At 45.6% G+C, this 15421-nt stretch overlaps 1 protein-coding gene across 2 annotated transcripts; it reads right to left on the bottom strand.

The window, feature by feature from the left end:
* LOC142378653 (zinc finger protein Aiolos-like) lies at nt 1-12326 on the bottom strand. Of its 2 annotated transcripts, none has more exons than XM_075463410.1 (8): nt 11014-12326; nt 10138-10203; nt 8535-8639; nt 6799-7203; nt 4941-5108; nt 3861-3977; nt 3034-3144; nt 1-994 (listed from the first exon to the last, which is right to left on the bottom strand). In XM_075463410.1, the coding sequence occupies exons 2-8, from the start codon at nt 10187-10189 to the stop codon at nt 339-341; spliced, it is 1614 nt and encodes a 537-aa protein (XP_075319525.1). In that variant the 5' UTR covers nt 10190-10203; nt 11014-12326; the 3' UTR covers nt 1-338. The 2 variants fall into 2 exon arrangements, with proteins under 2 accessions (XP_075319525.1, XP_075319526.1); XM_075463411.1 differs by having other exon boundaries at nt 6877-7203.
* Nucleotides 12327-15421: the final 3095 nt, after the last annotated feature.

Genomic DNA, 15421 nt, shown 5'->3' with positions numbered 1-15421 from the left:
TACACAATAAATGCAATTTATTGCTTGATTTTCTTGAAACGTTCGATTGAAAACGAGTTCTTTATGATACAAACGGAGGCTTCGGCTACGTACAAATACACGCATGGCAAGAAGTAGAATTAGTCCTGCATTAAAACTTTACAGGCCATCTTTTCAGATGAATACTGGCTGACTAAGAACACCCATCACACTCCCACAACGTCTCACTCACACATATGCACACGCAGGGTAGACATAGCTGCTACTTCATGCTTTCATTTCTGATACTACCAGCTACTTATATGAGTAAATCTGTCTATCCCCATAGAGCGGCATCTGTCTGTTTGCAAGGGTGCAATTTATTTCAGTTCTAGGCGGTGCTCGCCGCGGGCTATGTGGGAGGAGAACTCGTAACGGTCCCGACTGCGGTGACCACACACGTTGCACTCGAGCGGGTCGCGGAAGCCGTGACATCCCATGTGGATGGTGAACATGACGTAGTCCAAGAAGATCACCCTGCAGTGGCCGCAGGGGTACACTGCCCCGGGCAGCGCGCCGGCTTCCCCGTCCGCCCGCATAACTCGCAGGGCCTCCAGAGGCGACAAGGGGATGGGCTGGGTGTGCGGGTGGGGGACGCCGTTCTGGTGGTTCAGACCCCCCAACAGGTGCCCTAAGCTGTACATGACAGGCTGGGACATCTGGGAGCCGTCGGGGTGGAACGAGTCCATGCTGATGGGCGGCTGCGCGCCGTGAGGGAGGCCCAAAAGCTGCATGCCCAACTTGTGGCCGTTGGTGAGCCGCATGGGGCTGATGTCGGTGCGGCTTAGCGGGATGGGGTAAGGCCTGTGGGAGTGAGGTGGGTCGCCATCCGGGCCTGAGAGGACGGGCTGCTGCTGCTGCTGGTGCTGGTGGTGGTGGGCGTCGGGCCCGGGCGAGCCCGCGGGAGGCTCCTTCACATCAGATCGGTGCACCAGCTCCCTGTTAAAACTCAGGTCCAGGCAGATGCCGTTGTCGCCTAAACCAGTGACATGACATGAGAGCGTTTAAAGGGATAGTTTGCCTCTTTTGACATGAAGCTATATGACATCCCATATTAGCAATATCATTTATTAAATTTGACTTGCCCCCTGCTGGGTCCTGTGAGCCAAGTTCCGGCCTCGTTTTGGCGTTGACGAAAGTAGTCCAGCTAGTTGGCTGGGGTTTAAAAAATAAAGCGATTTGCTTCTCAAAACAATATGCGTTCAAAAGAGTAATACATTTGCATCACAAAATCGGCCATCCAGAAAAAGTCAGACCTCACAATCACTTGGCGCTATTTTCTCTCTACCTTCATATCAATGCGTGCTGCCACCTGCCGACAGCCCGCCTGTTACGGTGTTTACTGCTCGGTCTGCACTTCGGTCAGCACGGTCTACACAGCTCACAGTGATACGAAGGGAGAGAAAATAGAGCCAAGCGATTGTGAGGTCTGACTTTTCCTGTTGAACGATTTTGTGATGCAAATGTATTACTCTTTTGAACGCATATTATTTTGAGAAGCAAAACGCTTTATTTTTTAAACCCCAGCCAACGAGCTGGACTACCTTCGTCAACGCCAAAACTCAGCTGGAACTCGGCTCACAGGACGCAGCAGGGGGTAAGAAAATGTTCATAAATGATATTGCTAATATGGGATGTCATACAGCTTCATGTCAAAAGAGGCGAACTATCCCTTTAACCCCTTAACGCCTGAATTTATATAGCTGTATATAAAAAAAATGTTTTGTGTGTGTTTTAGCCTTTAAGTAGATGGTAAATAATGCTGAGATTATTAATTTCACTTTTGCACAAAAAATAAATAGAATTTTTGGTATGTTGCAAATTTGCGACAACAGGCATCCTGGTCAATTTGGAGTCAACGGTTACTCCGGCTACGGTTTGTAGCATATATGCGACAATAGGCATTAAGGGGTTAAGGCCCAGCAGGAGGTTTCACACAGACCCAGAAAGACGGCTCAGGCAGCAAACAGCAGGGAGAGCGGGTGGTGCTTACAGATGGGAGAGCGAGCAGACGTCCATACGGGGCTCTAAGGGATACTCTCTTTGGTGTGGAGTAAAGGCAGAGATAAAAAAGAGCAAGAAACCCCAGGTTCATGGGACAACATAAGCTTTAAAGCATTCTGAGCCAGGATAGGACAGAGGGCTGAGAGGAAGCAGGCGGCGCAGATGAAGGCCTCTGGCGCAGCTGCTTTACAGAAGTATCGACAAAGAGACACCTGCTCACGTTTCTTCGCCTCCCGCCTGTTCTATCTCTTCTCTCTGCGGTCACATACTCTCTTACTTCTCTTTTCCCCCTGTGGTTGTCATACTGAAAGATCTCACTTCATTTGTCGGGCTGATAGACGTAGGAGGTTTTTTTGTGTATGTGTGCACCAGCAGCTTGAGGCGTGATTGCGAAACTACAACCCGATGTTGAGCTTAACCAGAAAGGTGAGAGCAGGGTATTGAAAATTGTGTGTGCACTCATAAAAGGTTTGGGAAATGGCAATGCCAACTCAGCCATTTACTGAAACTGCTGACTTTTGATCATCCTCCTCTCAGGGATAGTATCTGTTTAATTCAAGGTACACAAAGTGAGCAATGAAAGCGATTTCTTTTGGGATTTTTTACACATATTAATTGAATTAACCATGCATGATTACCTTTACCCACCTATGACACAACTCTTGCAGAGAATTTAGGGTAGTGGAGACCACTGTGGTGTGTGCAGGCATGAGTTAGCTGCTCTGCCCTCAATTCCTGTCTGGCAGGAGTCAGAGGCCGGCGAAGAGAAACAGACAGACAAACGAGAAGCTCAGACAGACGCCTACACATAAGGTACAAAAAACACACGCAAAATATTTGTATTTTAAAGCTTAAAGCCCTGCAAAAAGCAAAACCATGTAAATATTTTAAAAAGACAGCAGCGTGTGAAAGCTGGTGGAAAACAGCTGCGTTTTAACATGAAATACATTAAAGTGCTCGGCTACAAGCGTGTCAGCAGTCTGAGGTCTCTGCCTGTGTCGTTGCCCTTACCGGTGAACTTCTGCGGCATTGAACTCTTCCGTTTGGCAACGTTGCTGGCGAGCCTGTCGAGAAGCAGCGCACGCTCAGTGCCCATCTGAGACCTGGGTGTGTGGCTGTCCTCTGCATCGACAGAAAGCAAGCAGAAAATGAAGAACTGCCGTCGATCAGGCAGAAACACGAGTGCACGGGGCAGTAGCCATCCACATGTCTGAGCCTTTGAGGTTATAAAGTGAAATTTAAAAAAAAACACAAGAGTCGCACTGGGAGGAACGAGAATTTCATTTGAGATCGGCGGCTCTTTTGACCTCACTTCCTGGTTGTTATTTTTTTTTCTTACCTCATCAGTGCAGGAGAGGAGACCACAGGATGAGGATGTACTTCCTCACCACTAGAGCACTATCAAGCACAAACTTATGACATTCGGTGACCACAGAAACAGTGCACTGTCTCCATGTTGCAATCGTGCAACTGTCCCGTCTGTACATAAAAGCGTTCCTCGTGAGGGGGAGTTCAGAGTCACCGATGGTGTCGGTTTGTGCGCGTACCGGTATTAGGCAGCCAGGCTCAAACCTTTGCCCTATTTGGCTTCCTCTTTGCTGATGGAGACATGAGAAGCGGTCGAACCCTCATACCATAGCAGCCATAACCTATTTAGCTGTAATGACGGGGCTCCAGCCTTCAGTTCATTAACTTAATGAGGCCATAAAAACAGGCAGTAACGCCTTTAACTTTGTGCCTGCTGTGTGTGTATAAATGCGTTTACATGGACTGTTTTCATTAACACCCATCAGTAAGAAGTGTGCTTTTTTTTGTGTGCGTGTGTGACAGCTGCTCACCTCTCTCAGCGAGACCTTTGCTCTGGATGTACACATGGCACCGCTCCCTGTGCTCATCCAGAGAGCTTCTCTGCTTGTAGCTGCGACTGCAGTGGTTGCACTTGAAGGGTTTCTCCACTGCGGGCAGGAGTTGCAGTTAATCACAAACGCATCGCACAGCAGCGAGTATTATTTCCTTAATGGGATAGTTCGCCTCTTTTGACATGAAGCTGTATGACATCCCATATTAGCAATATCATTTATGAACATTTTCTCCCCCCCCCGCTGCGTCCTGTGAGCCGAGTTCCAGCCTCGTTTTGCCGTTGACGAAGGTAGTCTGGCTAGTTAGCTGGGGTTTAAAAAAAAAAGCGTCTTGCTTCTCAAAACAATATGCGTTCAAAAGAGTAATACATTTGCATCACAAAATCGTTCAACAGAAAAAGTCAGACCTCACAATCGCTTGGTGCTATTTTCTCTCTCCCTTCGTATCACTGCGTGCTGTGCAGACCGAAGTGCAGACCGAGCAGTAAACACCGTAACAGGTGCGGTTGTTGGCAGGTGGCTGTACGCATTGATATGAAGAGAGAAAATAGCGCCAAGCGATTGTGAGGTCTGACTTTTTCTGGATGAACGATTTTGTGATGCAAATGTATTACTCTTTTGAACGCATATTGTTTTGAGAAGCAAAACGCTTTATTTTTTAAACCCCAGCCAACTAGCCGGACTACCTTCGTCAACGCCAAAACGAGGCTGGAACTCGGCTCACAGGACGCAGCAGGGGGTAAGTCAATGTTCATAAATGATATTGCTAACATGGGATGTCATACAGCTTCATTTCAAAAGAGGCGAACTGTCCCTTTAAGCAAAAACTAATGCGCAGGTAAAAACACGTGAACTGAAAGTGAGTGAGTAAGTTTCCAGAGGTGAGTGAGTAAGTTATCACATGTGATGAGTGTAACCATATGAGACTGAATGACAGGGTGTTACTGGAAAATCAGACCTCAAGATGAGAAAGGATAGAGAGACTAACCAGCGAGATACTGTACACAGATGCCAACAGTGTCGGTGCGTGTCGTGTGTGTGTGTGCGGCTGGGTGCTACCAGAATGAGTGCGCAGGTGCCCGCTCAGAGCGTCGCGACGGCGGCAGGCGTAGCTGCACATGGGGCATTTGAAAGGCTTCTCCCCGGAGTGCAGTTTGATGTGGCGAAGCAGGTTTCCCTTCTGGGTAAAGGAGGCCCCACACTGAGTGCAGTGGAACGGCCTCTCACCTGAGAGAGAAAAAACAGCAGCCATCAGTTCACATGGTTTAACAGAGCGGTGATCACACAACAGATTTTCCTGCAGATTTACCCACTCAGCAGATGTGCTTGTGTTCTCCACCAGCGGAAATTTGGTTATAGGCTGCAAAAAACTAAAGGAATTTCACTTGCATCAGGTGCCTTGGTTGTAGATTGTAAAAAGATTTTCATTACTGGTTTTAATCAAGTTGATGCTTGAAACTAGAAATACCAATATTCTGAACCTTTTTAAAAGTATTTTATTCTTTTCACTCCAGTTTTTAAGATATGTCGGGAAAACTTTGGAAGTCTTAACTTCTGCCTCTGTTGGCAGATAACTTTGCTTTTTAATAAAGGAAGCTGATGGTTCAGGGAGCACGAGACATTGTTTTTACACCACGGAGTCGGTAGGAGCTGACGGAGAAGACAGCTGTCCAACTCTTCCATCATCGTGTACAACGTGCAGCGGGAAAATGAATGCGATTCCAGACAGAAAAGACTGTTGATGTCACACTGAATGTGTGCAGCTATCGATGCTAAAAACCTCTCTTTTCTCTTTTCCTTTTTAAAAGATCGTGAGCAGTCGTTGTCTAACTTGCAGGAGACGGCGGTCAGAGCCCCTCCGGGTAGAAAATTCAGGCAGGGGAAATGGCGGTTGAGCCAGTGTAGCAGCTACTGTGCACATCGAAAATGACTCAATGCTCATAAACTTACAGCAGTTTGAGCGAACCCTACAATCAATTTGATGAGATTTGATTGTTTTTAGATGTCAAAAACTCTCCTTCTGTCCCCGCTGTGAGCAGCTGCCGGTTGGGCTCGCCCGTCATCCAAACAGAGAACGCGCCATCTGCTCCAGATAAGACACCGACTGCTCATAAATACCTCTCATGACCCCCCCTTTGATAAAAAGAGAACATCTTTTTAGGCTGTCCTCTGGTTCCTAGTATTTCAGTGAATTGCATAAACAGAATCATTCACCATCTTTAAAAGGGGAACAAAGCAAGATCCACTTTGATTGTCAGAAACCTAGAAACAGCATTCTCACGACTCAGACCACCAAGTCGGTTGTGCACTGGATGTCGAAAACAGCCTCGGCTGAGGGCGGCATAGCTCTGACGCTCAGGCACAACCACAGGGTGACTGAGCTGCAGGTCTGCTCAGAATAAGTCCGTTGAACCATCAGACTGCAGCGTCAGGATTGTGGTTATCACAGGGAGCACCATGACCTCAATATCTTAATTTTCATAATTCCTCTTTCTTAGTCACTCAACAAAGTGATGGAAGGAATGACAAAGATGAGCATCTGTCACTGCATTTAAATGATGAGTGCTTCATCTCGTTTCATAGCTTTCGTGTGTGCGCACATGTGGCTGATGTCGTATCTCAGGAAGAAATAAAAGGTAATCTGACTGAAAACGTTTGCGACTCCAAGACGATGATTAGTTTCCATCCTGTTAAAAGTGCTTCGAGCAGATTTTACTCAATGCATATCAGCTGCTGCCATCAAATCACACCGTCACTGAACAACAACAGAAGATATTTCACAACCAGATGCTGCTGCTGTGAGACCGGTTAGGACACGTACGTCATGTGTGATGCAGACTCAATAAAAGCAGTTTCAAATGCTATCAACAGCCGTACTGTTTGAGGTCAGGTGTTTGGGCTGTCTTCCTGTGCTTACCCGTGTGGCTGCGCTTGTGCACCAGCAACACATTAATGCTGATGCAGGACAGGCCGCATATGTCACAGCTAAGCTTGCCTGTCGTCTGGATGCGGGGGGCCGTGGCTCCGGGCTCGTAAGGCCCCTCAGCAGCAGCCAGCGCTCCCGTATCCGCTGCTGCGTGGTCGTCTGGCAGGGCCGCGCCGTCGTAACGCGAGTAGTCCACCAGTGACAAGTCCTGCGGCTCGTTCAGGGCATCTCCCTCTTCATCTCCCTCCGCATCATTGTCCTCCTCATCAAAACCTTCCTCCATGCCATCCTCACTCCCCCCCTCTGCCTCCTCTTTGGGTACAATCTCTGCTTCTTTTTCAGCCTCGAGATGCTGCTCCTGATCTTCTTTGTCCTCGGCCTCGGTCTTTATCACACCTGAGCAAGTAGGAAATGATAAAGACACAAAACACTCATTTGGAGAGATGTAAACAAAAACAGTTTGTGCTGCAACATTATCACCTCCCAAGTTAAGATTCATTTAAATACACATGCAGCGGCTGAAAAGAGTGACCGATGTGGAGAACCTGCTTCCAATGATGAGACTCCACTCACAGCCATCCCTTCGCTTCCACATTTGTATTTTAGATATGAGTGCAAATACATCTTCAAAGTGTGGATGGCTTAAATTGAGCTAATACTTAAAGCCATACATGTCACAAAGAGATTCAAAAGATGTGTGTTTGAGATAAGAGGAAAGCGTTTCCTCTGAAGACACAGAAACTAGAACCGGGGCAGGAGAGAAACACACTGGCGCCTTTTCCTCGTCTGCTTTTAAAAAACCCTTTCAGTTTTTTTTTTGTTTTTTTTTAAATCAACTCTGTCAGAGGCTGAAAATCACGCAAAGTTCGATGTGAATCTGCATCAGACCTCCTCTGAATTTCCACGTTGATCCCGCCCGAGTCCATTTCTTCGAGTTCTCCATGTTTGTAACAGATAAGTCTCACATATCTGAGGCCAAACTTTGGATTCGGCCAGTTTTCAGGGTTTTTCTCAGCACCACAGCTGCTGATGTGCAGAGTCCCGGGGGCCAGCCCTGCAGGACCTCTCACCTAACCTCTTGCTAAGTGCAAACCCACCCCCAGTGTGCTCAGTTCCATCCAGAAACCACACTGTGGTCTTAGCGGTGACTGATGATGAGCTGAAGAGCAGCGCCTTGTATTGTGGAAGGCGCTCAAAGGTGCTATGGAAACTTTGCACACAGAGATCCGAGAGGCCTGATATAGAGTCCAGTGTCTCAGAGCAGTGAACCGCAAGCGATGCAGCAGACGCAAAGCAGGGCTTTAGGAAGTGCACCCAGAGGGGTAGATGGTTACCAGTCAGAAATAGAGGACAGCCGCCTGAACACCGTGTTCTTTTGTTTTTCAGATCAGCTCATTTAACATACATTTAGCTCTTATATCACTAGTTTATTCCATGTCATCTTGTTTTTGTTTTTTTTCATGTACACATCTAGGTCATCTAACACCTTCCTACTGCTCGAGTACTGTACTGTACTTTAGCATATGAAACCAGTAAATAAACCCACAGACGCACATTAGCCAGACTAAATTAAGAAGGTTATTGCAGCTTCATCGCTGTGGAAATGCAACTGTACCACAGTAAAGGCTGCGAGCACAGCGGCTGAAATGCTAATTATAATGGAAAGATGTCAAAGCTTCTTAAGTGTGAATATATGTATGTATGCATGTGTGAGTGGGTACACATACGTGCATCCGTGACACCTTCATCACACTGCATCCCATTTTCACTGAAATGGCTCTCCTTTTTTTCCTTTTCCTGTGACTTCACTTCTGCAACGTCCCCGCAGGTTTCTGAAAAAGTGACAAATAGTTCCCGTATGAACACGAACCCCAGCGAAACAAGCAGCAAAAGGTTCAATCTGTAATTTGTTCATTCGTTTTTAGGAAAGAAATCTAGAATTTAATGCCACCAACCAACCCATTAAAATAAAAATTGGGATAGAAACAAACAAACAAAAAAAGACAGAAAAGTTTAAGGAATATAGAAGTAACAGCGTTCAGCAGGTGAACTGGTGACAGGTGAGGGTGTCAGGATTGGGTATGAAAGGAGGATCCACTGAATTCTTTGTCTTTCCAAGCAAGGATGGGTCCTGGATCACTAATTTGTGACAAAGTCAGTCAAAGAATCATCAATGAGTTCCATAAAGGACAGAAAGCACTGTTGGATGAGCTGGGAGCCCTCAGGCAGCACTGCATGAGAAACCGTCATCACGCCACCATGATCAATACAGCCACATGGGCTCAGGAGGAGCTCGGAGAACCATTTCCACTCAACACGGTCCACGGCCACATCCAGAAATGTGAGCTGAAGCTGTATCACACAAGGAGGAAGCCAGATATCAGCTCTGTGCAGAAACACGGCCCAGTTCTGTGGACACCAGCTCATCTCAGATGGACAGAAAGACAGTGGACACGTGTTCTGTGGGCAGATGAGTCCACGTTTCAGCTGCTTCTGGGAAAAACTGACGTCTGCTTCTACAAAGATGAGAAAGAGCATCCAGGCTGTTCTCAGAGAAAGGTTTAAAGCCAGCGTCTGTGATGGTGTGGGGCTGCATCAGGGTCCATGGCAGGGATGGCTTCATCTGTGTGAAGGTGCCACTGATGCAGAGGTGGATGTTGGAGTTCTGGAGAGACAGATGCTGCCATCAAGGTGACGTCTTTTCCCGGGAGGTCCGTGGTTATTTCAGCAGGACGATGCCAGACCTCATTCTGCAGGACTTCCAGCAACATCTGTCTCCTACTGAAAACTCAAATTCAGCTGGAATGGACCCAGATTCCTCTGAAAAACTGCAACAATCAGCATCCTCAGTTCCCAAAGCGTTAAAAAGAGTCATTAAAGGGAAGCTGATGGAACGCGATGGGAAACATGACTCTACAACAGCTTTTACTGAGTGTGCTGCTGCATCAGGTTCCATATTTATCATTATTACCTAAATAAAATTAGGATGGTCAGTGAAGACATGGAAAATAAAATGTTCTATACTTGTGTCTGTTAAATAAAGGTTCAAACAAATGAAGAAATTACAGAATTAACCTTTTGTTTCTGGTTGATTAAAGACTACAAGCTACTAACTAATATAGCGTGTATTAAAATCTTCATTTCTTCTCTTGCGGGGACACAAATTGAGTAAAAAAAAGTGTTCAGTCTTCAACAGCAGGCTCCACTAATTCCACACACGCTTCAGGCTTTCAGCTCGATGCTTCACGCAGGATGGCGGTTTCTGTGGGGGAATTCATGCAAACCGGTCACGTACACTTTCAAATAAGAGACAAGAAGCCCGATACTCACCCGTCGCGTCTGCCTCTGGGGAAGTTAATTCAGGTTGTTTGTCTGTGCTCATGATGAAAGAAATTTCTGTGAAGAGGAATTACAATATTCAGCTGATGAAAGACAGTTTGGAGGTCGAGTCAGATTCCTGATGGTGACACTTAAAAATCAGGTTTGTCATTAAGTGTTCACAGTGACAGAGAAACCCTGAAACGGCGGGTTTGTCGCTTTCATTCATTATAATACTGATGAATAAAAGATCCCTCTTCTGTTTCAACAGAGCATGTGATGACATAGAGGCAACAGTTGCATCTCACTGTTCCTGTTGGTTGGACAGCGTAAAAAGAAGTTTATAAAAATAAAAGAGGGTGAAAGCCCACGGTTGATTGCTCGACCCTGTCTCTACATTTAGCCTGATGAGAAAGGCATGATGCTCACTGCACATGTATTTCCTGCTGGGTCTGTACACAGGAGCGAGTGTAAAAGAGTTTTCTCCTCCAACAGCGAGGCAGACTCCTGCACCTGGAGCCACATTTTGATCAGTTCTATCCCATTATGCATTTCTAAAGACGGTTAACAAGCCTCTCGTTACTTTTCCTTTAAGTTAACAAGTTAACAAAGTTTCCCAAAGTGGGAAAACTTTTAAAAGTAACATAAACAGAAGACAGAAACAGACAAACAAACAAAAAAAAGCTCTACAGTAAGTGTGACTTTCACCATTTAGAGAGCTGTTGGAAATAAAGCCTGAAGAAACTTTCTCACACAGTCAAAATTAAATTTAGAAGCGCATGTCTGCATGTTACAGTTAATGTCAAAGTCCCCTTTTGGTTTAGTTTTTGTTTCAATTAAAATATGATGATGATGATGATGATGATGATGATGATGATGGGATCTTACCTGCTTTGTGCTCAGTACCCGGAGGAGAACTGCCCTCGCAGCAGGAGATTCCACACTCCACCACTGGACTTTCTCTGATATGGAATATACGCAACGTGACTACACTGAAAGCTGGAGCGATCCCTTAAAGGAACAGGAACTCATTTTCAACAAGGTGGAGCAACAACGACTTCATGTGCAGCGGAGCAGCAATAACATGTGGAACAATCAAGATTACTCCTCGCCGTTTATATTCACACACATTAGACGCACAGAACTTACAGTCCAACATCTTTATCAGTGAAACAAAAAGACCTGATTATGGGTTTGATATCACTTTAGACGCGTGACATGGGCCCTTCAGTTCAAGGAGCCATAACTCCATCTTGTGGCCAAACTGGAAAACCCCAACTTCTCTCTTTTCAGTCAACAAAGCATGAAAATACAGAAAACCCTCTGAACACAGGTTTAATGATCTATTTGACATCCTCTGAGATAAGTGGAGCCCTCATTACATCAAAAGGTCCTTAGATTTGATTGATATAGACTTCCAAAGCCTCATATTAGCTTTCATAATCTTTGGATAATAATTTTGTCCAAGGCTGAGTAACTGCAGGCCGTTGAGCGCTTGGTAAGACTCCACTCTGAAAACAGAGGAGTCAAAACAGGGCAAAGACAGATGATCAAAGCCTACCTCATGCAACTCAACAAGACCTAAAAAAATTGATAAAAAAAAGAGCATAATACATCACCTTTAAAGTCCCACCACAGCATCTCAGGTGCTGTTTACACATACCCGGGTATTTTGATAAACACATATTTTCTAACCTTCGTTTGCAAAAAAAACTAGGTGCACACAGCCCCGTTTTTAAAAAAAAACACGTCTACATTGATCCGCATAAATACGCTATCAGGAGCTGTTAAATTACGCCAAGCCTGACGATGGCAGTGTTAGAACAATGAGAATTCCACACAAGCCAATCAGAAGCCTAATAGAGAACCGCTGACAGGAAGAACTTCCGGATCCTTTTCAAGAAGAAAATATGGCGCCAGGCTCACGTGTGTGGACTGATAGCGAGACTGAGCTACTTTTACACGTTGCACTGGACTATAAAACTGCTCAAGCCGTGAAAAATGTCTTTGTTGTTCAATACATTGTATGACTGTAATTTTCAAAATCACACAAGCGAGTATAGCTCTCAACAACAGAAATGCTGCTAGTACCTCCATGCTTGCCAGATAAACAATGGACGGAGAGAATGGCGTTTTCATGCTAGCATCCTGCCAACATGGCGGATAGGGGCGGGGCTCTGTACTATGACGACAACTCCGCATTCCATTCCCAAAACTCCGTTTTCGTCTCTTTCAACCAGTTTACACACAAACGCTAAACGGAATTTTTAAAAAACTTCACTTTTGCCGGAGTTTTTTTTTAGCTTCGTTTTCGGAGGAAAAAACTCTGTTTGTGTATAAACGAAAGGCACAAACGAAGGGAAAGGTCTTCGTTTATCAAAATACCCGGGTATGTGTAAACAGCACCTCAGTCAGGCTGAGGTCTGGACTTTGACTGGACCATTGCAACACCTTGATTCTTTTCTTCTTCACACATTCTGTTGTAGATCTGCTGCTGTGTTTGGGATCTTTGTCCTGTTGATGAGCCAGTTTCAGCCCAGCTTTAGCTGTCGGACAGACGGCCTCACATCTGACTCTAGAACACTTTGGTATCCAGAGGAGTTCATGGTGGACTCAATGACTGCAAGGTGCCCAGGTCCTGTGGCTGCAGAACAAGCCCAGATCATCAGCCCTCCACCACCGTGCTTGACAGCTGGTATGAGGTGTTTGTGCTGATATGCTGTGTTTGGTTTCCTCCAAACGTGCTGCTGTGCTTTATGAGCAAACATCTCCACTTTGGTCTGGTCTGTCCAAAGGACATTGTTCCAGAAGTCTTGTGGTTTGTTCAGATGCAGCTTTGCAAACCTAAGCTGTGCTGCCATGTTCTTTTTAGAGAGAAGAGGCTTTCTCCTGCAGCCCTTCCAAACAAGCCATACTTGTTCAGCCTTTTTCTAACTGTGCTGTCATGAAGTTTAACCTTTAACATGCTAACTGAGGCCTGCAGAGTCTGAGATGTAGCTCTTGGGTTTTTGACCTTGGGGTGACCTTGCTGGGACGTCCACTCCTGGGAAGATTGACAGCTGTCCTGAATGTTTTCCACTTGTGAATAATCTTTCTCTCTGTAGAATGATGGACTCCAAATAGTTTGGAAATGGCCTTATAACCCTTCCCAGACTGATGGACAGCAACAACTGCTTCTCTAAGGCTGCGGCTACACGGAAACGTTTTTCACTGTAAACGATACTTTTTCTTATCGTTTCGCTGTCGCGGCCACACGGAGCCGGCGTTCCCACTACCCCAAAACGATAGTTTTTGAAAACGGGTTCCAGAGTGGGAAAGTTTGAAAACGGCCTCGTTTCGTTTCCATTGTTACAGCTAAAACGTTTTTGCGTCAGTCACACGTTGACGCTGTGAGCCAATTTTAACACTTCTCTATTGTCTCACAGCGTGGCGTGACACAGCGGCGTGTGTACTGCATCGTTTCATCGTTTTCATCCGTTCTCGTCTGGACAGCTAGCGCGTTTCCGTGTGGTCGCGAGAATTTTCGTACCCGTTTTCAAAAAAAACCTCGTTTCGTTTTCGTGTAGCCGGAGCCTAAGATCATTGCTGATGTCTTTAGCATTGTGTCAACACACACCTGAATGCTCCAAAGCTTCTGCTTTTATAGAGGTGCTCACACTAACTGATGACCCATTAATCAGTGCATTAATCAGCAGCACTTGGCTGCTACTTACCCTCTTAATTCCTGTGGAAGCAGGAAGGGTTCACTTAGTTTTTCCACACACTATTTCGTCATTTCGTCTTCACTTTTGATGAATAAATAATGACACTGTGTAATATGTCATGTGTTGTTGTTCATCTGAGGTTGTATTTACTTCATTTTAAGACCTGGTAACGACAGGATGAGTAACTTATTTTGTCCTGAAAAGTCACATGATATACACTGCTGATATGGAACCATTTGTCATGACATTAACTGCCAGTATAAACAGTATGATTAAAGAATGAAAATTAATCCTGAACAAAGATACCAGACTTTACTTTTAACATCTTCTTTCACCCCTGCACAAACCAAAGATGTGTTTTAAAGAACTTTAAAGCACATACACTTTGTATGTGCTTTAAAGTTCTTTAAAGGCCTTTCACATTTTGTTCTTCTCTTTTCTTGTAATCTTTCTACTCTTGCCAACAAATGTGGGGGAAAATATGCAAAAAGAGGAATAAAACATTTATGAGGAATCTGGGTGCCGTTTGAGTAACAACACACGCCGCATGCAGCGCCCACCTGAGTGAACCTTGCAAGGCTCGGCTGCTGCCCGTGGACCGTCTATGGCAACCAGCCACCACTCTGAAGAAAAAAGCTGAAAGAACGCACACTCACAAAGGCATTACAATGCATGCTGGGTTTCCATGGCAAAAAGGAGGCAAAGGAACACAGGAGAAAAAAAGTGAGACGTCGACCAATAAAAGCCACGATTCAGACCTTTACAAGCTGCACGAGCTGGCGGACAAGAACGAAGTAACAAGCCGATTTAGAAATAATCAGAAAGATACATTTATGATAAACTGAACCTGTGGTGCAGTGTTCTTAAAACAAGTCCTGAAATCCTACTGGTGGGAAGCTTTCTTAGGACTGGTGGGGGCAGGGCAGTCGGGGGAAAGGGGTGTTGGAGTGTCCATTTGCCTTTTATAGCTGCCCACTTCAGTTAGTCGTCAGAGAGAAAAAGAGATCTGGGAGCCAACATAATGAGGCAGGGAGGGGACACAATGGGAAAGACCTGACTGACCACCGGTCACACACACATGCATGCAAACACACACACACACACACACACACACACACACACACACGCACACACACACACACACACACACACACACACACACACACACACACACTCTGGGAAACCCTGTTGAGGGAGCAGAGGTTGTTTTGTTGCCTGAACAATGTTCGGTCACAGAGTCCCGTCTGCACCTTTGGTACATTTGGGATTGATTAGAGTGGGGATGCTCTTTGTTTTTTTGTTTTAAAAGCCAAACATTTTTTAGTGTGTAATCTCACAGAATGCAAATCAATACTTGAGGGTAACTGTCACATGGAATAAATAAGATATGAGAGGATTGTGGTTTGGAGAAGCGGATACCGAGAGAGAGAGAAAGCGAGTGAGGGGGAGATTCGGCTGTTTTTTTTTTGTCTCGCTGTGATCAGGATTGAGAGCAAAGGAAGGGTGAGTACAAGTTTGTGTGTCTGAGAGCTTTGGAGAGACAGAGGGAGACAGAGGAGAGAGCTTTAGCCAGGCTTTTCTCCGCTGCGCCT

Source organism: Odontesthes bonariensis, chromosome 4, assembly GCF_027942865.1.
Source record: "Odontesthes bonariensis isolate fOdoBon6 chromosome 4, fOdoBon6.hap1, whole genome shotgun sequence".
Classification (NCBI taxonomy): Eukaryota; Metazoa; Chordata; class Actinopteri; order Atheriniformes; family Atherinopsidae; genus Odontesthes; species Odontesthes bonariensis.
This window is presented reverse-complemented; position numbering and strand designations above follow the sequence as displayed.

Excerpts from the sequence above, each read along its gene's own strand:
- LOC142378653 (XM_075463410.1), bottom strand. The coding sequence starts at position 10,189 with ATGAGCACAGACAAACAACCTGAATTAACTTCCCCAGAGGCAGACGCG. Across the intron at positions 8,640-10,137 it reads CCCAGAGGCAGACGCGACGG|AAACCTGCGGGGACGTTGCA; the intron begins GTGAGTATCGGG and ends TCACTTTTTCAG. Across the intron at positions 7,204-8,534 it reads TGAAGGTGTCACGGATGCAC|GTGTGATAAAGACCGAGGCC; the intron begins GTATGTGTACCC and ends CTACTTGCTCAG.